Here is a 25,122-nt window from a genome sequence, read left to right as displayed (position 1 = left end):
AACCGTTTCAAGTAGTGTAAAGTAAACACGCTTTGGTTTAAACATATGGCTCAATGTTCTTTGTAAACACTATGACTTTTGGCCATCTTGTAGAACATTACATAGGCCATTAAGTCTTCGAGCCTCAAGGAACATTACACAGCCATTAAGCCTTTGAGCCTCAAGGAACATTATATAGGCCATTAAAGAACTATTAAAGTCCATTAGGACTGCACATAGCGGTTAGCACAATTGCTTCATAGCTCCAGGGTCCCAGGTTCGATTCCCGGCTTGGGGTCACTGTCTGTGTGGAGCCTCCATGTTCTCCCCGTGTGTGCGTGGGTTTCCTCTGGGTGCTCCGGTTTCCTCCCATAGTCCAAAGATGTGCAGGTTAGGTGGATTGGCCATGATAAATTGCTCTTGGTGTCCAGAATGACCCTTAGTGTTGGGTGGGGCTACTGGGTTATGGGGATAGGTTGGCGGTGTGGGCTTGGGTAGGGTGCTGTTTCCAAGAGCTGGTGCAGACTCGATGGGCTGATTGGCCTCCTTCTGCACTGTAAATTCTATGACTATGAAAACTTTCGAGCCTGCTCTACCATTCAATAAGATCATGGCTGAATTGGTTTTAAGTCAAAGTTGAAAATCTAATCCGAAATGAATCTCAGTGTAGACTGAGTGTGCTGCATTGATTCAGATAGTATGCTTTGGTGGAGATATCAGACAAAACACTGTCCACCTGGTCAGGTGGTTCAGATGTACTTTAGAGATACCAGTGGTGTTGTTCAAAGAAAAGAATAGTGCTGACGTGGTCTCCTAGCCAACGCTTACCCTCAAAAGCAATACCAAAAGCAGATTTATTGGCCATCAATCTCCTTTTTACCAGTGGGACAATGCTGTGTGCATGATGATTGTTACATTTACCTACATAGGCCAGAATCGTACGTCCCCTGGGAGCAGGTGAGTCCGTTGCCTACCCATTTTTGGAATTTCACCATTGCGGTTGCCGGACAACAGATTTTCTGTGAGATAGGGGATTTGGGGGTGGAGGTGGTGGTTGTGGTATGTAGGGGATGGAACACTCCCTATTACTTGGGCACCCTGTGCCCTACACAGGACCACATCTGCTTGATTACACCCCCCTCCCTAAATAGGGCCTGCCTGATTGGCCCCCAAGGAACCACCACACATCTGCTTCTCTAGCCGCTGGAGCTGTTCGGAATCAGGGACAGGTGCAGTCCCAGCAGTGGCCCCACGCCTGGTGCCGCTGCTCATTCTCCAATTGGCCGGCAGCACTTGGAGGCAGGACATGCTGCCTCAGAAGGGGTGGGAGCCATGAACTTGGACAACTAATTGCCTGAGGCACATAGAATATATTTGTGATTTCCAAGGTTTGTCGAGGTAAGCTCACCTTTACCTTTCCAGCCACTGGGCAGGGCCACCGCCTCCATATTGAATCCTAAACATGTTCCCTACATAAAAACAGAGACAACACCTCAAAGATACTTAATTGGCTGAAAAATACCTTTAGAAAATAGTTGTGACAAACACTATAGAAATGCAAGTATTTCTTACATGGGTGTAGCAATTGCACTTCAGAGTTATTAATTGTATGCAAAATTTGTTGAAACATTTGTGTGGAATGTGGGAAGAAGCTATGCATATCAATTTGAATCATTACTTTGGAGCTGATCCTAATATGTCTTGTCACCTTATTGTTTTTTTATTAATATGTAGATACTAGTTCTCTGTTCAAAAAAAAACCATGTTAACATTTCTACCATAGTACAGTTTGCTGTCCTTCCAATTTTCTTTTCTCCTTTGATCCTCATGTTTTGAGGATCTTCTGGGTATTAATGGGCGCCTCCATTATGAACCATCCTTTTTCGGTGAAATTGGATCAATTTTCCAATACACAATTTACCAGTGTGGGAATATGTCACATCTTAGGTAATAGAAAATGTAACGGAAGGGCTCCCCAAATCTAATGTACAATTAAATTTACATATTATTACATATTGGGGAGGTGGTAGCATAGTGGTATTGTCGCTGGACTAGTAATCCAGAGACCTAGGGTCTACAGTCCCTGGTTCGAATCCCACCATGGCAGATGGTGAAATTCGAATTCATCAAAAATCCGGAATTAAAAGTCTAATGACCATGAAATCATTGACAATTGTAAAAACCCATCTGGTTCACAAATGTCCTTCAGGGAAGGAAATCTGCCGTCCTTACCTGGTCTGGCCTACACGTGACTCTAGATCCACACACAGATGCAGTTTACTCTTAACTGTCCTCACAGGATGGGCTAGCACGTCACTCAGTTCAAGGGCAAGGGCAATTAGGATTGGCAACAAATGCTGTCCCAGCCAGATATGCCAACGCTCCAAGAACGGAAGAAAAAAATACAATCCCCTCTTTCACTCTTTCCCAGACATTGCTTTAAATGTCGCAGCAGGAAATGGAGTCTGCACTGAGTCTGACACCTGAACCATTTATTTGCTGGATAATATGCATGAGACATGAGGTGGTTGACCTGTTTGCCTCCAGAGAGTAATATTGCAGCATACCTCAAGATCATCCCTGCGTACTGTGCCCAGAGAATCTTTGAAAGAAATTAAAAGATGATGGCAGACTATAAGTGGATGACCAAGATATGGCAACACAATAGTAATGTACACTATGTAGATGGCTGAGGTAGACAAATGTCAAAAGATATATACATTGTTTAAGTAACTGCATACCATACTCCAGGTGTAGTCTCATCAATGCCGTGTATAGTTGTAGCGACATCCCTACTTTTAGATTCCGTTCCCCTGACAATGAAGGCCGATATTCCATTTACTTCCCTAATTACTTGCTGTACCTGCATGCAAATTGTTTGTGTTTCACTTATGAGGATAGTCATATCCCTCTGTACACACTGAATTCCATAATCCCAATAATCCATATACGTAATATTTTACTTTTATATTCTTCCTACCAAAATGGTAATCTCACATTTTTCCACAGTATATCCCATCTGCCGAATATTTGTCCGCTCAGGTAACTTATCTATATTCCTTTGCAGACTTCTTGTGTACTCACAGCTTGCTTTCCTGTCCATATTGGTATTATTCCATTGGCCTGGATTTTCAGATAGTGGGATTTCCCTTCCTGCCATCTAAAGAGTGAGTGCCCCATAACCATTCCACACCTGAATGAGCGTCAAATGGCTGCAGGCGAGATCAGGGCGGGTGGGAACTCGAGAGGGAATCCCATTATTTCAATTTCATGCTGTCCACCCTGATCCTATGCTTAAAAAACAAACCTGGTGGAAGATTGTGGCAGTTCAGATATTTAGGTGCTGAGGACAAAAATGCAATTAGACTTTCATGTAAGGAAAATTGAGGTTTTGTACCATGCGTTTTGAATTGCTCCCACTTTCTCTTTGTACAATGTAGAAGTGCCTTCCCCTCAAGTTCTAGTAAAGTGTCATTGTTTCCAAATTGAGTTCACATAGATGATTGTGTTAAAATTACAAGGCTTTCTGCGCCATTGGTTCACCACTGAACCAATTCCTTCTTCAAATTTGTGGCTCCAAAGAGTCTGTTTTATTTCTTCATTCTGGATGTGCGACGTCTACATGGCTCAGCCATCTCCCATCTTGCTCCCCCCTTTGTGATTATGCACCAGAGTTACGAACTGGACTTTTCTGAACAAGGTAACAGTAATGTTTTCCATTGCAATTCTGCCTTACACTTTCTGCAGTGTGAAGAAAAGCGACAAAAATGGTACATGTTCTCATGGTTTGGAAGCTCTCTGTCTGAAGGTGCCAGAGATGAACATTTACTTGGGTTAATGTCACTTTTGAATGCAAAGGTGACTAATTAACCGTGCATTTCTCCTGATGCCAATGAATTGCTTTCCCACGTGACCTTGGGTAGGATGAACCTCGCAGTACATTCACTCACTCAGCTGCTTCCACCTATGTAGCATGTACATCAGGTTTAACCGTTGGCAGCTGAATGTCATTATTTGGCTGCATCTTTTGAAACAACATTTTCAAGTATCATTGTTATATCAGAAAGGCTGAGACATATTCCACATCACATTTATTTCAGCAGGTTTATACTTTCACACCTCATTTAAACGTTCAGTTGAAAGTTGGCAAAAGACCTTTTAGTCACGATCAGCATTATTTTAGAGGTTGCTGGCTCACCTAAATTTAAAAATCCCAGTAAAATAAATGTATTCTCATGTCACTGTATGGGGAACATAAAGAAAAAATGCAAACAGCTTTTTTGTGCAATATCCAGTGAGGATAACACTCCTGCCACCTATATAACTACACCATTGTCACCAAGTGCTAAATGCTAGATCTGGACTCTGATTTCTTTCTCATTTCTTGTAATTATAGGTTAGTGATCCTGGAGTAGACAATGGGCCCGATTTAATGGAAAAAAAGAGTCCCGTTTGGGCGCTCAGCTCGACATTGCAGGAAGTGACACCATTTTTAAATGGAGCCCTGATCTCTCGACCCCTGCCGCGACATCCAGACCCCCCCAACTTACCAATCAGGCGGTCCCCAAAGCCCCCTCCCCCCATCCCACCAGGCAGGGCACACCCCCGGCTTAATCCCTGGCTCTGGTAACCTAGCACACCAGCACCGAGGCACTGCCAGCCTAGCAGTGTCCATGCCAGCCTGGCAGTGCCACCTGGGAACTGCTAGGTTGAAGGTGCCAGGCTGGCAGTGCCAAGGTGCCCAGGTGGTATCGAGTGCCAGGTTACCACCCTGCCCACAGCCCGACCACCCAGGGACCTCCGATCACCTGGGAGACGTACTACGTGCTCACTTGAATATGCAAGTCTGGATCCTGACCATTGGCTTTGAAAGAAGACCAAGCAGGCCAGCAACACAGTTCGATTCCCGTACCAGCCTCCCTGAACAGGCGCCGGAATGTGGCAACTAGGGGCTTTTCACAGTAACTGCATTTGAAGCCTACTCGTGACAATAAGCAATTTTCATTTCATTTCATTTCATTGAGGGCGAGATCCAGATCTCGATGGCTCGCGAGATTTTTATCGCCAAGTCGAGGTTCTTATTCACAATGAAGGAAAAGCAATCTGTTTAACAATGACCATAGGATGCATACACTGAAGAGTTAATATGGTGGATTCCATTAGTTGGGTGGTAACTCACTCAAATAGTCCTTGATGGACTTACTGCTCCATTAGTAGCAAAAATTAATCTTCTACCAGATTCACAGACCTGCCACTGGGTGACTTTGGTGTCTGTTTCAAGCAGTAAACTTCTTATAATAGGCAAATAGGGGTCGTATGAAGTAAATAGAATCCCAACTGGTTGGAATAGGCACCATCTACTCTGACCACTGGTAATGGAACCAAAGGATCTCTGCATAAGGTAAGTTTAAATAACTTTTGCAGGCAGAACACCACAGAATTAATCTTTACTACTCTGGGCCCCAGTGACATAATCAGGGCTGTTGCTTTCCCAGCATCCCCTACTTACAAAATTATTACCATCTCGCCCGCCTGACTTGCTTTGCTATGACTTGGCACCCTTTGAATCACCTAACCGTGGGCTTGTCTGCATGTGTGATCAGTGATCTGAATTTGGATTTGCAAGTTTCATGGTTCTGGTCTCGTTAACCCCCGAACAGGTGAATAACTGGGAAGCTCAGTTGTTCAGCTGACCTGAGGGACCTGACGTCAATGGGAAGGAAAGTAAATTTACAGATTTCTCTGAAAATGGAAGAAAGTTTCCCCCTTTCCTCTGGCCCCCTTCTATTCCTCCCCTGTCCATCCGCCTTCCTTCCCGGCTCCAATATCGACCGGCTCCAACTTTCTCCCATAAAATAATCACCAGAAACATTTCTAAATAGTGTAAGAAAGCACAAAACAAGAAAATGAATGTGATAAAAGTAATGATAAGAAACATGGCATGTAGAGCAGCACCAATGATTAGCAAGGGTTTTTGTCTTATAGGCCTAGAGCCTCTAGGCTGCGGAGGATCATTCCCCGGATGTACCCCAGAATTTTGCTGGGCAACCCTTTGGAGGTCCCCATGACTACATGGGAATTGCCCAGTAAGTTTTAGCTGCATCTGGAACTTTTCAAGACTGATTTAAGTCGGAGATTTCAGATGGTTCTGACTTACTTAGCAGAATAGTTACCCAGGAAGTCATTGGAAGGCATAAAACCAGTTTTAACCCTTTGGTAACTACGCTACTAAAACCCCAACTCCTCACTGGATCACCTGACTAACCTATCCCATCCCTGACCACCTGATTGTCCTTCTCCCAACTCCCAAACACCCCCTACCCTCTCACCCACGCCCATTTACCTTCTCTTCATAGCTTGTCCTGGCGGCTTAGAGATTTAAACTAGCAGCTTTTACAGCTAGAGCTGTAAAAAGGCAGCATGGCTTGGTTTCCCCCAATGCTGCTACACCAGGAGAAGGATTCCAAGAGCAGGTTTGCCCCACATTTCTCAGGAGGCCTGGTTCAGAGATCCGGGTGATAAGTGGTGGGGCAATCCAGTGGTAGTAGCCATTCCTCGGAAGATTTGGCTCTAAAATCTCTCATAAAAGCACATCAAAATTACATTTCGTATGCTCACAGGTTTCACAGAAGACGATCTTCAAGAGAGTAATCCTATTCTGCTTCTCCTTCACGCCTGTTGAAAGCTTTGTCCTCATGACTGAATAATAACAATCTAAAGGAGAGGAAAAGAACGAACTGACACCTGTTGCCAGGGCTACGTCACAGCCATACAACTGCCATGAACTAACCAATCCAGAAGAGTTCATGTATGACAAATGCCAAGACTGGCAGGGGAACAATATCATAGCCAACACTAAATGTGCATAGATTAAAATACATTCAACCATCTCTCCTGAATCAGTCAATTAGTGAAATTAACTCCTTGGAATTTAAGATGAAATATATCATGTCCTCCTTTTAGAACAGAAACAATACATTTCTCTCTGTGCTGCTCATGCACAGTTTAAAATATTGACTCGTTTCACATGATACAACCCATAGGAAAACAACATCTATGTGTGCAAATATGTGGATCCATAATAATTTCTAATGAATCACTTAATAAATTATTCACAATAAGCAATGTCACTGTCTGGTTCTTCAATTGGTAGATAAGCTAAACCAGGGGTGGGCAAACTTTTCCGTGCAAGGGCCACATTCAGAAATTCACAATTTTAAAGGGCCGCATAGTATATTAAGTAAAATAATTACTTCACCCAGTTATGATTCTGGGCGCCTCATATAGAACATAGAACAGTACAGCACAGAACAGGCCCTTCGGCCCTTGATGTTGTGCCGAGCAATGATCACCCTACTCAAGTCAACGTATCCACCCTATACCAGTAAGTAACCCAACAGCCCCCCCCCCCCCCCCCATTAATGACTTGGTGGGCCGCATAAAGACCTTTGGCGGGCCGCATGCGGACCGCGGGCCGTAGTTTGCCCACCCCTGAGCTAAACCCTGTCAGTCAACTAACTATGTTGATGCAAAAGCAAGCTACTGCAGTTGCTGAAAATTGAAATCAAAGCAGAACATTCTGGAAAGCAGCATCTATAGAGAGTGTTGGAACCAACAATTCTACGGACACGTGCTTGTAGGATTAGAATAGCGGTTTTAATATACTCACAACAGAGCCAGCCTATTAGCCATTGAACTTTCGGTGAACTGGCCGGCTGACCATGTGGCACTGATCTTTTATACAGCAGCTTCCGGGGGAGGAGTCCTGGGCAGAGCCAAGGGAGAAGCCCCATACAACTAGAGCATTCCCAGAGCTACTCCCCCTGGAGGACAGGTAGTGCAACTGCACTTACAATACAGGCACATGTATATACAGATTATAATCCGGTGTGAATCACATTCACCACAGAGAGAAGCAGAGTTAATAGGCCAGATTTGCGCTACCGTCGAGTCAGGAAAACCCCCTGACTTGGTAGACCTGCCTCGATTTTAAAAAAGTCCTATCACATGCAACTTTAGAACCAGGAAAGTGGATGCATAATTGAGTGCAGCATGTCAAACATAGAAGCAGATTGGAGGTGGCCACAGTGGTGGGTGAGTACTAAGACAGGCTAGGTAGAAGGCCCACCTCAGTTCTCTGGGATTTTGTTGTCAGTTATTTTAGAAGCGGTTTGGCGCTCCAGCCCTCAACACCTCACACGCCCCCATCCCCCACCTCCTATTTCATCCCCATGCCTTTCTACTTGCTCTTCATCCCTCCATGCCACTTCTTATCCACCCATGTCACATCATGTATTTGCCCAAAATCCACTATGGACAATCATCAGGAGCCATGTAAATTGGGAATAAAATAAATTTCTAGAAATCTAGTAGAGATCATACACATGTGGTACAGAAAATGCCCTCATTCATGAAACCCACACAAAAATATAAATCCCCTCAAGTATTCAATGTTTCCAAACAAACATCTATCCAGTAGCCGCATCAAATGTAGATAATTATTTAATAGACTCATTAAGCCGTTATCAAAAATGTGAGCATTTAGAGCTTTTGAAACTCAGCCAAGCATCCATGGTAGCCTGTGGGAAATATCAACAATAAGCCCTGTTGAAACAGCAGGTGCAAATAGTAGTATGTTTTCTTTGAACCTGCACCGATGGCCTGTTAATAAAAGCAGTCCAGCAGCTGTTTATTAAAAAACTATGACAATGTCAGCCCTTTTTGTGTTAGTTTTTAAAGACCTGGGAATTTAAATAAAATCAGGCTTTATCAACAATGTTTGCATCATAAATTCATGTCTCTCACACCACAGGTTAAGAGGATTTGTATGAACACAACACTAATTCAAATGGCCCTTTTTAAGTTTGGACTCCCCCTCTGTGATTCATTCCCTGCCATCTTCCCCTACCTGAATGAATGGGGTGGGACTTCTGCATTTAGGTTTTGCCTGCCATTTTTGAAGGCCTCGAGTTGATCCACCTCTGCGAAAATCTGGCTGATGTTTCAGGCCTATTACTTTCCATTAATAATAACCTTTATTATTGTCACCAGTAGGCATACATTAACACTGCAATGAAGCTACTGGGAAAATCCAGTAGTCGCCATATTCTGGCACCTGTTCGGGTATATAGAGGGAGAATTCAGAATATCCAATTCACCTAACAGCACGTCTTTCGGGACTTGTGGGAGGAAACCGGAGCACCCGGAGGACACCTACACTGTCACGGGGAAAACGTGCAGACTCCACACAGACGGAAGAATTTCTGATGCAAGTTCACAAACTTGAAATGTTGTCTCGCTAGTTGCTGTAATCACCTGATTTTTCCCTTGTTCATGTAGTGATCGGTCTTTGCATCAAACATGTACTGAGACACCACTCCTTCCCTCCAGTGGACACAAAGAAGTTCATGCAGGCGTTGCAGGAATACCTATTTCCCGTGCTTATTAAGTTTGGGCAGTAAAGCATCAACACCTGGAGCTTTGCTGTTGGAAAGTGAGTCAAAGTTCCTCGACTGTGGGTTTGGTAACCCGCTCTGCCATGACAGGCAAACTCTCGAAGGTGTCTCGAGCTTTTACCGTGATCAGTTTCTCCCTATAGTACAACTCAAGGTATTGTTTCACCCATGTCCCCAACTGCTTATTGCAGTCGGTGCTGACCTCTGCCTTTGTTTTCAGTGGAGCTGTTTTCTTTGCTGTTGCTTTTTTGATCACATGATACATGCCCTTAGTATTCCATGTGTCTGAGGATATCTGGATATTCTGGCAAAACTGTGACCAGTATAAACAGATAGTCTCGGTGCATTGCCTAATAGTCCATTAGACTTAAATTCTAGCTGTTCTTCGAGCATTCAGAGTCTTCTCACCCAGACCACCCTTGCAATTAATGAGAGCGGATAGCTTGGCTTCAAAGACAGGTTCTGTCATAATATGCACACCGGTAGATGATGGTGCACAGACAGGCAGTGATGGATACACAGGATGACCAGTGAACACACAGAACACAGCAGCCAATCACCAGACAGGACACTACCACTATAAAGCCAGAGGGCACTAGTTTTCCCACTCTCTTGGGATCAGCCTCAGACAGTCAGAGCCCGTGAGCAGCAACTAGAACACACACCATGTGGTAGTAAGATAGTCTGGTCAGGTTAGCCTCAGGTCTCCAGTCAAGTCAGCATAGTGTCAACCCACAGTTAAAGCATGTATTATAGTTAATTGTTCAAGGTTAGCCTCAGGTCTCCAGTCAAGTCAGCATAGTGTCAACCCACAGTTTAAGTATGTATGATAGTTAAGAGTTCAATAAAATCGAGTTACATTTCTTCAAGTGTTGGAAGCCTATCTCTCTCACTACTGCAGTAAACGCAGTCCTCACAGACCCAGCTTACCCAACACATCAGGTTCTATTATAATGCTGTCAGCCTTAAACCAGTCAGCGGTTTCTGCCCTGGTTTCCCATATGCTGGGAGTGTAGGATCGTAAATCGACTGGATTGAACAGGTGCTGACCAGCATTTCCATATACAAGCTGCGCAAAATGGAACGTACTTCCAAACACCATTTACAAGACTGCACCATTTAGTTTCCTGCAAGAGCAGAAGCAATTCTAGATTTGACTGAATAATGAAATAGATCAAGTAAGTGAACTAAATAACTTAGGATATTTTTCAAAAAGTATATAGCTGCCTTTTGTTCTCCTTAACTGAAATTGGTCTGCGCTAACCTGTTAGCACAGCTTGGGCCTCCATTAAATAAGACTGCAGAGCTGCAATATGATCTTCCCACTAAGAAAAGATTGGTTTTGTCTTGTGTATTGCAGTTATACAGGAGGTAGTTTTTAAACTTGCTGACTGTGCTTCAAACTGGCCTTGAGACTGGCCATGTAGATTGGGCACAGATATTAAACAGCTCTATTTAATTTTCCATTGAAAACAATTGAAAGAAAAAGGACGCAGTTTCTATAATGGGCAGCCAATCCTCCACACCAACTTCAGATGTGGGTGGTAAATTGAAAGTCTACCTCCCAAGTTTTCAAGAAATTTGTTAAATTTTTTTTTTTCACTTCAGAGGGCGAGTCTGAATCTAGAATATCTACAACGCAAAAAGCGGCCATTCGGTCCCTCATGTCTGCACTGGCCCTCTGAAAGAGTAACCTCCCTCAACCCACCCCCCTCGCTCTACCACCATAACCTTGGGCACTAAGGGGCAATTTAACATGGCCTTTCCACCTAATCTGCACATCATTGGACAGTGAGGAAACCAGAGCACCCGGAATAATCCTTTGCAGCCACGAGGAGACTATGCAAACTCCACACAGACACCCACCCAAGGTTAGAATACTGAGACAGAGCATCTGTGGTAGCTATTGACAAAACAAAAAGGTGATAATGTAACTGTGAAATGTGTATATTTTTCTAATCTAAAAACCTTAGCAAACAATTTAATTTTCAAAACTTTTCAGTTAAGAACAGCAGGCTAATTATATCCTCTTGTTAAAAATTTTATTGATTCTTTTGAGTAGTTCCTACATTGCCCAAGTTTCTAATTGTAAACATTGGAATTAATTATCACTGTGTTTAGTCACTAAATAAGTATACTGTCACCAGATACAATATTCAAGTGCTTTTCATATTTAAAACTGGCGCCATCTTGGTAGAGGACAGGCAGCCTGGGAATGTGGTGTTTCGATTCTCTCGGCCACTCGTCTTGTTCATTGTTCAATGCTGCCAGACGTAGCATTTTCCCCCACCAATACTGCTCACACTAGAACATTTCCCCTCGAGTGTTTCCAATTGCCGGGGTTCCATTATTTACTCCAAGACTCCCATTCTGTCTGATCAAAAAGTCTGGTTTCATCCTGAAGTTGCTGCCAAGCCAGTGCTTCTAGATGCTGGTAATCCCCCAGTTACTGCTCCCAGATTTTGGCAATAACCTAGTTGGTGCTCCGAGATACTGATATTGCCCCAGCCAGTCCTCCTGAATGCTGTAGCGTAGTTGTTTTGTATTCTCAGACCCTGTCTGGCCCTAAAGCTTTGCAGACCAAAGCACACTCCTTCACAGTGTCTCAGGCACTGGAATCCACTCATCAATACCCCCAGATGGCTGGGAGACTGTCTCCAGTTTTGCAAGATCTGACACAACATGATGGGCTAGATAGCTTTTTCCTGTGCTCGCCCTTTATTTCATTAACTTCCTTTCTTTTTTATCCCAAAATGCTCCATCACCAGTAATGACAGACTTCGGTATGTCCCCCCTTCTCAATCAATGAAGTAAGAACCTTGGGCTTTCAGTGCTTGCCCTGTAGTGTCAAGTAACCCAAGGTGTTCCCAACCCCAAATCTGTCAGATTTTGATACCTATCCCTGGCACTGTCAGGGATCAAAACCTCTCTGAAAGCAGCACTCACCTACCCACCAAGGCTGGTAACTACCACCACAGTTGTGGCACACCTTATATCATACTGTTCCAGACTCTAGCCCTCTCCCTGGTGCATGCACTTTTCATCCTCTACCATCATAAATAATCAAACATTGATGGTTTGCATAGAAAAATCTTAGTTTATCATAAATTTTGGCAAGTGCCAGGGAAGTTAAGATTACATTAAAATTTACCAGCTGTTAGCACTGACGGTTCTATTTCACTCTTTCAAGTTTATTATTCTAAAGTGAAAGCTGGCCCTGACAGCAGTAGCTATAATGACAAGGGACTTGGACATTTTGCCAAGGATTTATCCTCTACCTAACCTCCCAAAATCCTGCTGAGATCCTGTGAATTGAGATTTTCCTGCTTATCTTTTCTGGCTGTCACTCCAAATGGACTCCCAACTAGTATTCCAAGGAGAAAAGGATGCACAATTAGGTCCACCTGTCCCACTTCCATCAGTGCCTTTGCACATTGTCAGTACAGATACTTCCTCCTTTGCCTTACCTCCCCTGCCTACACCCTCCCCCATCTGTCTGAAAATCTGGAAATGCCTTGGCAATACAATAGGGTATGTTTGCCATCGCTGCTCTTTTCATCTCGGTTTTGAATCAATTTTCCAAGACGTACAGGAAAGGAAACTCTGCGTCAATACTTCAACTGAACAATGCGTGAATCCTTAATTTTTACATTACATAATCTTGTTAAAGTAGCTATCCAATTGTACGCTGCTGGTATGTAATTATAATGCTTTAGAGCAGAATTGGAGTAATCTATGAGCACTGTTATGGGCAGGAGATATATACTCCAACTGCCCTGATTTCCCCTTGCCACCAGTCTCTAAGCAGTTGAATTATTTTAAAGTTTCTGGTGGTGTATTTTCCAAAATGCTCACTTTGTGAGATCCAATTTACTAATAACCCACAACAAGCTAATGATATGCTTAACTTGGAAGGTTAGTTTAATTGACATTCAAAACCCGACGGAAAGAGCATCCACAACTTCCTATTACACCATACACACACGTATACACACATACATACATACATACATACATACATACATACATACATACATACATACATACATACATAAACATAGACACACAGACACATACATATATATATATACACACACGTGCAGTAATGGGGGATAGAAAAAGGAGCCTTCGAACTATAAATATTCACCGTACAAGGACCACAGAAATGAATGTTAGTTCACGTGAATCCAGAGTAAGAGTGCAATGAGACATTATTTTGCATAAGAGTTCAAGTTCAGCTTGAACTCTTGGATAGTCTTGGATAGCCGAGAGATGATAACCAACTGCTTGGTCCTGTCCAGTTGATTAAATAACAAACTGAGGATTCCTCAATTCTCCAAAGCATATAGAGATTTCAAAATGGTCACTCGAGTCATTTGCCCTTCGTTCTCCACATTGACCTCAAAAAGGGATCTTTCTCAAGTGTCTGGAACTGGCTTTGATGTGAGGACTGAATGTCCCAGACATAAATTATTGAAATAGTTACCATTCCCATTGAGGGTCTGATGTCAGGAAGCTGTTATCTAGGTAGACCCACCGACTCCACTGGAGAGATGAGCATATCAGGTGCAAATGACCTACCTTTGGTTCCCTTTTGAAAAGGCCCTGGATGGTCCCAAATATGAAATGTGCCTGTTAGCAACTCTGCTAGCATAATGAGTTTTGATGAGTGAGTCTCCTATTTTTATTTAATTACAAGGAGTCTGAGGAATGAGATAACACTGGCTGAGGAAATAATTATTTTATGCTTGTAACTTCTGGGGTAGGTCTTAGACAAAGGGCCAACCATGTGATCATGTGACGTGTAGTTGCCTTATTTTGGTTCAGCAGAAAGTCAGTTTTTTTTAATGGCGAAAGAATAAAGTTCTGGATTTCTTTTCGTAGCTTATGGGACACAACACCAAACATTTGTGAGTACAAATAGTTTGCCATGAATAGTTTGGTATTTGAAGATGTATATGCTGCGGGATTCTCCGTCGGCGAGATCCTCCGCTTCGCTGGTCGCACACCATTCCCCTGGGTTTCCTGACGGCATGGGGTTGCCCACAATGGGAAACCCCTTTGGCCGGTTGCGGAAATGGAGAATCCCCCTGCCAGCGGGGAGGGCACTGCGCCAGAAAACGGAGTTGGCGGGACGGAGAATCCAGGATATTTTACTTTAGTGAAAAATGTTTGCACTGGTTCCAAATTCTTAGAGATACCCCACAGAAATGTTTGCCACAAAAAATCTAATGTTTGCAATCGCCACCATTATTGTCGGAATCACAGCAAGCTCCATTTCTGTTACTATTCTGGGCACCTTTTGATTCATGTGCAGGAAATTGCCCCTGTGCTCATTACCGTTCAATTGTAATTCATTTGATCTTGTTACTTTCTACCATCCAGTACATATAGATTTGAAGACTTACCTGTCATTTTTAGCTGATCAATTAAGTTTTTTTGTCTATGAAAGTTGGCAGTGGGATGATGACCTTGTTTAGGGCTAACGTTTTGAATGACTGTTTTCATGTCTTTCCTCAAGGCTTTTTAAATTATGCCCTGAATTTTTAGGGTGGTAAGAATTTGTTGGCCGCTGTCCTGAGAGTGGCGGGGAATGCATCCCACTGATTCTGACAGGCCCATTGCCATTTTATGCTCAATTAAGCATTGATTGGGAGCAGTTACAGAGCCAATCCGATTGGCCAACAGCTCTCCAGCCCCTCCAGGCACAGCACTGCAGTGTCCAAAAAAGGTACTGCAGCACCATGCCTGAACCTAAGTCCCAGGACCTTACTTCAGATAAGCACCAGGGATCCCGCAGGCCAGTGGGTAGGGGAAGCTCAGGGGGGTCGGTGGTGTCTGGTGCCTGGGGATAGGTCGGTGTGGGAAGGAGAGTCAGAGATCCCAGGTCCCCCCTACCCCAACTTCCTGCCTGAGATAGTAAGAAGTCTTACAATACCAGGTTAAAGTCCAGCATGTTTGTTTCAAACACTAGCTTTCGGAGCAGTGCTCCTTCCTCAGGTGAATGAAGAGGTTTGTTCCAGAAACATATATATAGACAAATTCAAAGATGCCAGACAATGCTTAGAATGCGAGCATTTGCAGGTAATTGAATCTTTACAGATCCCGAGATAGGGATAACCCCAGGTTAAAGAGGTGTGAATTGTCTCAAGCCAGGACAGTTGGTCGGATTTCGCAAGCCCAGGCCTGATGGTGGGGAATGAATGTAATGCGACATGAATCCCAGGTCCCAGTTGAGGCCGTACTCGTGTGCGGAACTTGGCTATAAGTTTCTGCTCAGCGATTCTGCGTTGTCACGCGTCCTGAAGGCCACCTTGGAGAACGCTTAACAGGAGATCAGAGGTTGAATGCCCTTGACTGCTGAAGTGTTCCCCGACTGGAAGGGAACATTCTGGCCGGTATCACAGTAGAAAACAATACAGGGAAATCTATTGTCAACTTGTCAGACTACACCCTTCAACCAGACGAAATCCAAGTCCTCAGCAGAGGGTTCAATTTCTGCAACACCACCAAAATGGACCCCATCAGTCTCACGGCAGATACGGAGGAATTAATCAGGCGAATGAGGCTCCGGGAATTCTTCCACAGACCCCAAGAGGCCGACAATGAACCCAAGGAGACTACCAATGAACCGGAACAGCAGACGGAGAGATCTGCGGTGCGGCAACCGAAGAGTAAAGAGTCGAATTGGACCCCTCTGGAAGGCCGCTGCCCTAGACTCGACATGTATGCTCAAGCCGTCAGGAGTCGCGTCAATGCCACATTCATCAGTAACCTTCACAAACCAGCCCCGAACGTCACCCAAGCACAACACAACGCCATCCGCGCGCTCAAGACCAACCGCAACATCATCATCATCAAAACAGCAGACAAAGGAGGGGCCACCGTCATACTGAACAGAACGGACTACTGCAAAGAGGTATACCGACAACTCAACAACCAGGAACACTATAGACAGTTACCAGCAGATCCGACCAAGGAACACATCCGCCAACTCAACAGACTGATCAAGACCCTGTATGAGAACCTCTCTGGCTACATCGAGGGCATCTTAAAACCCATCGTACAAGGTACGCCCAGCTTCTGTCGCGACACAACAGATTTCCTACAGAAACTCAGCACCCATGGACCAGTTGAAATCAGTAACATTCCTCGTCACAATGGACGTCACGGCACTCTACATCAGCATCCCCCATGACGACGGCATTGCTGCAACAGCCTCAGTGCTCAACACCGGCAACTGCCAATTTCCAGACTCAATTCTGCAACTCATCCGCTTCATTCTGGATCACAACGTCTTCATCTTTGACAACAGGTTCTTCATCCAGATGCACGGAACAGCCATGGGGACCAAATTCACATCTCAATACGCCAACATCTTCATGCACCAGTTTGAACAAGACTTCCTCACCGCACAGGACCTTCAACCAACATTATACACCAGATACATCAATGACATTTTTTTCCTTTGGACTCACGGCGAAGAATAACTGAAATGACTACACGATGACATCAATAAGTTCCATCCCACCATCAGACTCGCCATGGACTACTCTCCAAAATCAGTTGCATTCTTGGACACACTCGTCTCCATCAAGGATGGTCACCTCAGCGCTTCGCTTTGCCGCAAGCCCACGGATAACCTCACGACGCTCCACTTCTCCAGCTTCCACCCTAAACACATTAAAGAAGCCATCCCCTAAGGACAAGCCCTCCGTATACACAGGATCTGCTCAGACGAGGAGGAGCATAACAGACATCTACAGACGCTGAAAGATGCCCTCTTACGAACGGGATATGGCGCTCGACTCATCGATCGACAGTTCCAACGTGCCACAGCAAAAAACCGCACCGACCTCCTCAGAAAAAAAACACAGGACACAACTGACAGAGTACCCTTCGTCGTCCAGTACTTTCCCAGAGCGGAGAAACTACGACACCTTCTTCGCAGCCTCCAACACGTCATCAATGAAGATAAACATCTTGCAAAGGTCATCCCCACACCCCCACTACTTGCCTTCAACCAACCACGCAACCTCAAACAAACCATTGTTTGCAGCAAATTACCCAGCCTTCAGAACAGCGACCACAACGCCACACAACCCTGCCATGGCAATCTCTGCAAGACGTGCCAGATCATTGACACGGATACCACCATTACACGTGAGAACACCACCCACCAGGTACGCGGTACATACTCGTGCGACTCGGCCAACGTTGTCTACCTCGTACGCTGCAGGAAAGGATGTCCCGAAGCGTGGTACATTGGTGAGACCATGCAGATGCTGCGACAACAAATGTATGGACATCGCGCGACAATCACCAGGCAGGAATGTTCCCTTCCAGTTGGGTAACACTTCAGCAGTCAAGGGCATTCAGCCTCTGATCTCCAGATAAGCGTTCTCCAAGGTGGCCTTCAGGACACTTGACAACGCAGAATCGCGAAGCAGAAACTTATAGCCAAGTTCCGCACACATTACGGCCTTAACCGGGACCTGGGATTCATGTCGCATTACATTCATTCCCCACCATCTGGCCTGGGCTTGCAAAATCCGACCAACTGTCCTGGCTTGAGACAATTCACACCTCTTTAACCTGGGGTTACCCCTATTTCGGGATCTGTAAAGATTCAATTACCTGCGAATGCTCGCATTCTAAGCATTGTCTGGCATCTTTGACTTTGTGTGTATATATGTATATATATATATATATATGTTTCTAGAATAAACCTCTTCATTCACCTGAGGAAGGAACAGTGCTCCGAAAGCTCGTGTTTGAAACAAACATGCTGGATTTTAACCTGATGTTGTGAGACTTCTTACTGTGCTCACCCCAGTCCAATGCCGGCATCTCCACGTCCTGCCTGAGATAGATTGTTAACTTATTCTGTTTGGCACCGTGCTCCAACTGGTGACTTAAGGGCCCGGTGGGGCATGGACGGGCTTCCTGTCCGAGGCCCTCTTTTTTTTTTTTCCCCACCCCACCATGAAATTGCATATGGGCGGGGCCAGCAGAATCCTGAAGGAAATCCCTTCTATGCAGTTTTGCCCCCTCCCCGCTTTTGGGGGGCGGGGTGAGACATAAAATTGTGGTCTGGCATTTACTTCAGGATGTTTGAACTTTGTTACATGTCGCTTTTTATTTGATATATAATTTTAGGCTGATAACAAGCAACTATTGCTTTATAAAGCAACTGGGATTCTAGAGCTGATAATTTGGATTTAGGCAGCGGTTGCTTAGTCATAATAAGTAAGTGACGATGAAAAAAATCAGTGATCACATTGGTCATTAGAGTTATTGGTCCCAATTTATAACACATTCAACATCCATCCAGTTGCACAAAGTTAAAATTGTATCCGTTATTTCAGAGATGCAGTCAAGTAATTAAGCCTATTCACATTTTATTAAAATTATGACTGGCTAACTGACATTTAATTTTCTTTTAATTATTATAATTATTTTCAGTAAACATTTAACTTAATTTCCTGTGAAATTCCCATTGAAAAATTGTTAACCTATTTTTCTGTTATGTAGTGTATTAATACTTCTGTATTTATTCTACATTTTATGTCTTAACAACATAGCCTAATTGTTTTATATGTTTTGATATTTATCGGGACAGGTATTTTTTTGTTGCCCATTGCAAATGTTGAAAGGAATTGGAGTTCATTTGTTGATTGCCAGTTTCTACCTTGGCAATTGTCCCAATTTTATTGACCTCTTATGAAGGAAGCCAATTTTGTCACGGAATATTTAAGGTTGTGTATATGAGAATGAAAAATAAGGACTCATTCGTAATTTAACTGAAGCTGTCAATTCCCTTAATCATATTGAGTATTCACCTTTAAACCTTTGGTCCATCATGTGTAGTATATCTTGATGCTCTAGTGTATGAACAATCCACGAGAATAAACTCAAAATTACGCATGTACAACATGCTACTGTCGTTTATCCTGCCGCCCATTCGCACAACCAATTAGGTTTTATCTGTAAAAGATCAAAATTAAGTTTCATTTTGAGCATGGTCACTCGGACAAGACATAACTGGCGCTAGTAACAACGATAAACTCAATATGACAAATAAAAATAAGAAATATATCTGGGGACTTCCGTTGGCAAGCTATTGTTTGTACCGAAGCAACTTTTAACAAATTGCAGTCCCAGATCTATTGTTAAAGCGTTCTGTTGTTAAAAGGAAAACAGAAGATAAAAATTCCATCAGTGAGCCAGAGTGCAGTTCAGCTGCTTCATTGGCATTTATTTCATCCTGAATTCTGTCAGATAGAAACTGTAGAAAATCATCATAGATTATCATACAATTTGCAGTGCAGAAGGAGGCCATTCGGCCCATCGAGTCTGCACCGGCTCCTGGAAAGAGCACCCTACCCAAGGTCAAGACCTCCACCTATCCCCATAACCCAGTAACCCCACCCAATACTAAGGGCAATTTTGGACACTAAGGGCAATTTATCATGGCCAATCCACCTAACCTGCACATCTTTGGACTGAGGGGGGAAACCGGAGCACCCAGAGGAAACCCACGCGCACACGGGGAGGATGTGCAGACTCCGCACAGACAGTGACCCAAGCCGGAAACAAACCTGGGACCCTGGAGCTGTGAAGCAATTGTGCTATCCACAATGCCAGCGTGCTCAGCATGGCACTCTTGTCATGCTGTTCTTTGTGGACACTAGCAGCTCAACATCAGTAATTGTTATTTTGCGTGATGTTGCTGTCAATGGAAGGGAAACGGCTAAGCCATTACGATCCTGGCCCATTAAGAGCAGGTTGGCTTTGACCTAAGATGTAGGCATGCAATTTAACTGCAGGATGCAGCAATTTGACACCCCACAACAGCTGAATTGTATGCTTAGTATGGCCACATTGTGAAGCTGTTCTTCCAGTGCCTTGGTGATTACACTAGGCGACTAAAGATTTTTAAAAAAACAACCAAACTTATTGTTTTCACATTTATTTATATTTTATTCTTGTTTTTCTCATGTTTTTAAATTCAATATTTATTTTCAAGATCTTCAAATCTATTCAGTTCGTATTTACAAAATGTAAAGAATTATCATAAGATACATTTTTATATTTCAGTCCCAATCGAGATTTGTTTTGAATATTTCAATTTAAATAGTGAACACGAAAATTACTGCACCTCACTGAGTGAAGTAAATCAGTTGAATATGAAAACCCAAGTGGCTGCTGACTGTTATTTCAGATTGCTTGAACTCTGCCGCGGATTCTTCTGATTACTTTCCTTCGCCTGCTATTTTTGAAAGAATAATTATGGGGGGTGGGGGGAAGGGGAATTTGAAAGAAATGAAGACTTTTTTTAGTTTTTAAATTTGTAACTGTTTGATTGTGAACATGGGCATGGTGCTAATACTAATTATTTACATTTCAAAATCCTATGCACACCAGAAGATGTTAAGCTTTTCCTCAAATCATATCAAAACATGCATTTTGTAGAAAATGTCCATAATAAGAGCTTTACACAAGTAAATAATGGCAAACAAACAATTCTTGGAGCCCAGAAGCAAGGTGGAAGATATATAATATAATTTTGTTATTGTCTGCATTTGAGAAGCGTGATAAAATGAATAACTTTGTTTTCAAGAAAGTAAAATTCACATAATAATACAATAAATATCTGGACAGCATCATACTTAATATTTTCCCTAATATTTCTTTGCAATTTGTGTGCCATAAAGTTTCCACCTGTGGTACAATGTCTCTGCCGGCCTCAGGGCAAAATGGATGCATTTTTGTGATTGGCCTATCTCTAGCAAGTGGTTCCATGAAGAATATTAGTGATGTAGTGACGATGTTTTTGGATGTTTCCATTGCTCACTTCATGCTTTGGTTACAAAATAGTGCTTTTGTTACCAATGTAAAACTTAAAAGTTTGTTTCAATTCTAAGAATGTTATAAAAGTGTTATCATGACTAAAACATATATTGAAAAGAAAAGTTATAAATTGAACAGTAATAGCTCAAGTCTTTTGACACAAGTCATTGTTGATTTCACTGTTGTAGGGGAAAGGCGCTAGGGCTGCAGATAAGGGTGTTACCATGGTGATGAAGGAGATACCGAGGGAGGAGTCTGGAGAAGGAAAACCCCTCCTCACTGTGACATCACAGGTGGGCAGCATCATGCCAACATCAAGTTGGCATGTGGTCATTCAGTCATGTGAACTGAATGTACGAGGACAATGTTTTGAAACACCGTTTAAGATGAAGACCCTTCCTTAAAAATGATTAATTCAGTTCATAATGATGTAATATCCAATTAATGTTTGCCTAACTGTACCATTATTAACATCCATCCCCATCCTGTATTAATTGCTTTCAAATCATTTCTATCAGAAGGACCCATCCTTTTGAATGTTTATTGGAGGGGAGCATCATTGTTCATTATTTCCTTAAATGCTCTCAGTTTTGCAAAATCTAGATGAGCAGTATTTCTGCTACATTACCTGGACTAAAGGAAAGTCTTGAATCTCATTATCAGTCTACTCGCATGTAACACACTTTTGAAGGCTGAACACCCTGTACCGTTGCTGAAGTATTCATTTAAAAACCTATTTTTAAGATGAACTTCAGTGCTACAACTTACAAGACATGTCAATTTTAAACCTTTAACTGTACATAATATTCATTGAATTAATAAAGGGTAGTCCTGTGAAATAAATATTCAAGAATCTGATTTCGAGCACAAATCATTTTCTTTCCCTCTTGCCAAATCACATCTTGTGCTTTATTTTCTACTTCAAGATCCCAGCTATTTTTGATCCATTGGCATTTGTGATGGCTCATGTTAGTAATGTGCTCTGTCCTATACACATGATATCTTGCCTTTTAAGTTTTCCTTCATACTGTCATCGGTGTTCGTGAGTACTATTTGTGCTACATCTTTATAGACCAAAATATTGTGTTGTACATCAATATTAACATAAGTATTCCCTTGTTGGTAATTGCAAATCTCTAAATTGATGATTTCTGTATTAAACGGCACATTCAATTTTCACTTTTTTTTCCTGTTCGGCTCAGTGAAATGGATAGAATGTATTTTTGACCCTTTCCCATGCAGCAATATTCACAAAAATGTTTGGTGTTGAAAATCTATAGCTATTCTAATGAATTCCTGCCATAACTTCTGTCCGATATAACAGCTGAATACTAAACCTCAAGTTCATGCTTTTGCTTCCTGCATGTTGTATGAGTGGAGTATCCAGCCACCCCTAGAGTATCATCAGCAAGATGTTGGGAGTTATAGTGAAATCGGTCATCAGTCAGGACCAGGTACAAGAAGGGGTAGATGCGAGGCCAACCTGCATATTTAGGCCAGGATTGGGCCCTGGATTATTGAAGACAAGTGAGATTAAAAATATTTTGTTTCCTTTATTAACAAATGGCCCTTGACATACTACTTTTGAAGCAATTGAAATGTTGTCTGTTAAGACAAACAAAGTGCCTCAGTTGAAGCAGACATCACAGCAAAAAAAAAAACCCCAAAAGAAACTCTGTGTCCAGAAATGCTAACTTCCCCTGGATAATTGGGAACCACCTGGCAAAACTATTTAAATCGCTAACTTTGAATGATTCAGCCAGGGTTACGTTAATAGTTAGACAGAAAAAGTTAGAGAATATAAAACCTCTTGTAACTTGAGCATAACTATTGTAAACACCTAAACCAAGCCCTGCATGAGACCCAGCACCTCCCCATCCCATGCCCCCCCCCCCCCCCCCCCCCCCACTCTCCCCAACTAACCATCCTACCATGGGATTCCATCACTGTCACCGGACTCCCTGCCTCCCATCCAAACTTCTGACAAATTCACATCTGGCTCCCCCACATCGACCTCCGACACCTGATCCAGCACAGACCTCCAACCCCTCCCGTGACCTTCGATTTACCCACCCCGACCTCTGACTGTTTTGTTTCCAGCCCCCCCCAAACCCCCATTGCCGACCACCCAAGTCCCATCTACCTTGTTTGGATACTTGCCTTCTCCCGGGCCTGTCAATTTCACTGGGCCTTTTAAACCATCCTGCTTTGGAATGCAGTAGGCAGTGCAGCAAAATGAGGGTGAGGCCTTACTGAATCTGACGCTGCTGGACTGCACTGCAGCCTGCGAGAACTCTTACGATGCAGGCCCCTGGTGGCCATCGAAGTTTCAGAGCAGTTTTCAAGAGCAGGTAAGTGCGTATTAAAGTCTTGTAATTCCAGCGGGCCATCGCTTTCTGAAGCTAGTTGGAAGTTCTAGCTGAAATTGAAATGACATTCCTGGCGTTGATGATTTTTCACTCCACCTCCCACCAGTGCCCACTGGAGGTGGAAGACCTCAAGAATATTGGCAGTCACTGTGTGCTCCCTCTCCAGGGACCCCCAGGCATGGGTGTATTGTGGAAGTGAGGCAGGATAAATGATCCCCATGACCACCTAACTGTCTCAACCTGTTGTTGGCCACTTTAGCCAGGACCAGCAGCAGACTAACGAGGAGATCAACTAATCTCCTCTATCTCCTCTGCACCTGGTTGCTGAAATAGAAGCCACCAAAGTGCCAAGGACTTGGTAACCTCCCAGACATCTGCTCGGTTTATCACAGACTTGAGCATGGGTACCCCAGATGTACCCTCAACCCTCCAAATGTCCATTCCCTTTGGCCCCTTCCCAGAACCCGCACAATTAGCAGGGTCAGCAAAGGAGGCCACAGGTGAGCTTCCTAAGAAGCTTTTTAAAAATTTTAATTAATGTGATGTGGGCATCGCTGGCTAGATCGGAATTAGTGCACATCCCTCATTGCCCGTGAGATGGTGATCCCCTTGATTTTTGAACTGCAGTCCACGTGGTGTAGGTACACCCACAGTGCTGTGAGGTAGCGAGTTCCAGGATTTTGACCCAGCAACAGTGAAGGAAAGGATATATATTTCCAAGTCAGAATGGTGAGTGTCGCAAAGGGAAACTTTCAGAAAAGTATCAAATGCAACCACAAATATTCACACCAATTATGTGCTTGTAAATTATATTGTCTAAAACAACAGGTGATTTTGAGTGGAAAAGAATTGGAATTGTTATGGACAGGATTAATTTAAACAGCTCTGATTTTTCCCCTCGTACCCCATCTGTAAACAGATAAATGTTTTGATTTGCTTCTCCCCTTATAAGCGGTGGCGTTTTCCCCAATCCCTCAGTTTGGGTGTGATCCAATTTCTAGCGATAATCCCACAGCAAACTCTGGATAGGATGACGTCAAAGGATTAGTTCATTTCCACACACTCTAAGGTGGGAGAGGGTTGCAACGTTGTCTCCTTTGCACTAATGTAGTGTGGAGAAAATAAAGATTTACAGGGCCAAGATCACAGAGAAAAGAATTATGATGCAGACCCAGAAACAAAGTCCAAATAGATATTCCTTCACCGGCCAGGAGGCTGAAACTGATGTTGTTTGGCATTTTTTTCTGGTAAAGTTGGCTTCGCATAAGATGGGCACCAGAGAAGAATCAATCTTCTAGGCAATGGGACAAAGGTTAAAGTAGAAACATAGCAACATAGAAAATAGGAGCAGCAGGAGGCCATTCTGTCCTTCAAGTCTGCTCCACCATTTATTATGATCATGGTTGATCATCCAACTCAATAGTCTGATTATCTCTTTTCCCCCACCCCTGCCAAGTGCTACATCT

At 43.3% G+C, this 25,122-nt stretch overlaps 1 protein-coding gene across 3 annotated transcripts in view; it reads left to right on the top strand.

The window, feature by feature from the left end:
- Positions 1-25,122, top strand: part of pex5la (peroxisomal biogenesis factor 5-like a) — a 235,196-nt gene that overhangs the window by 61,877 nt on the left and 148,197 nt on the right. For 2 of the 3 annotated variants that reach the window (XM_038816591.1, XM_038816590.1), the window contains exon 2: positions 21,476-21,580. The exons of the other annotated variant lie outside the window; for it this stretch is intronic. In XM_038816591.1, the coding sequence (XP_038672519.1) occupies positions 21,476-21,580 (105 nt within the window). The remainder of the gene's footprint in view (positions 1-21,475; positions 21,581-25,122) is intronic. 3 annotated transcript variants of the gene reach the window in all.

The sequence above is a fragment of the Scyliorhinus canicula genome, chromosome 13 (genome assembly GCF_902713615.1).
Source record: "Scyliorhinus canicula chromosome 13, sScyCan1.1, whole genome shotgun sequence".
In the NCBI taxonomy this organism is placed as follows: domain Eukaryota; kingdom Metazoa; phylum Chordata; class Chondrichthyes; order Carcharhiniformes; family Scyliorhinidae; genus Scyliorhinus; species Scyliorhinus canicula.
Note: the sequence above shows the minus strand (reverse complement) of the source record. Positions and strands in the feature narration are given on the sequence as shown.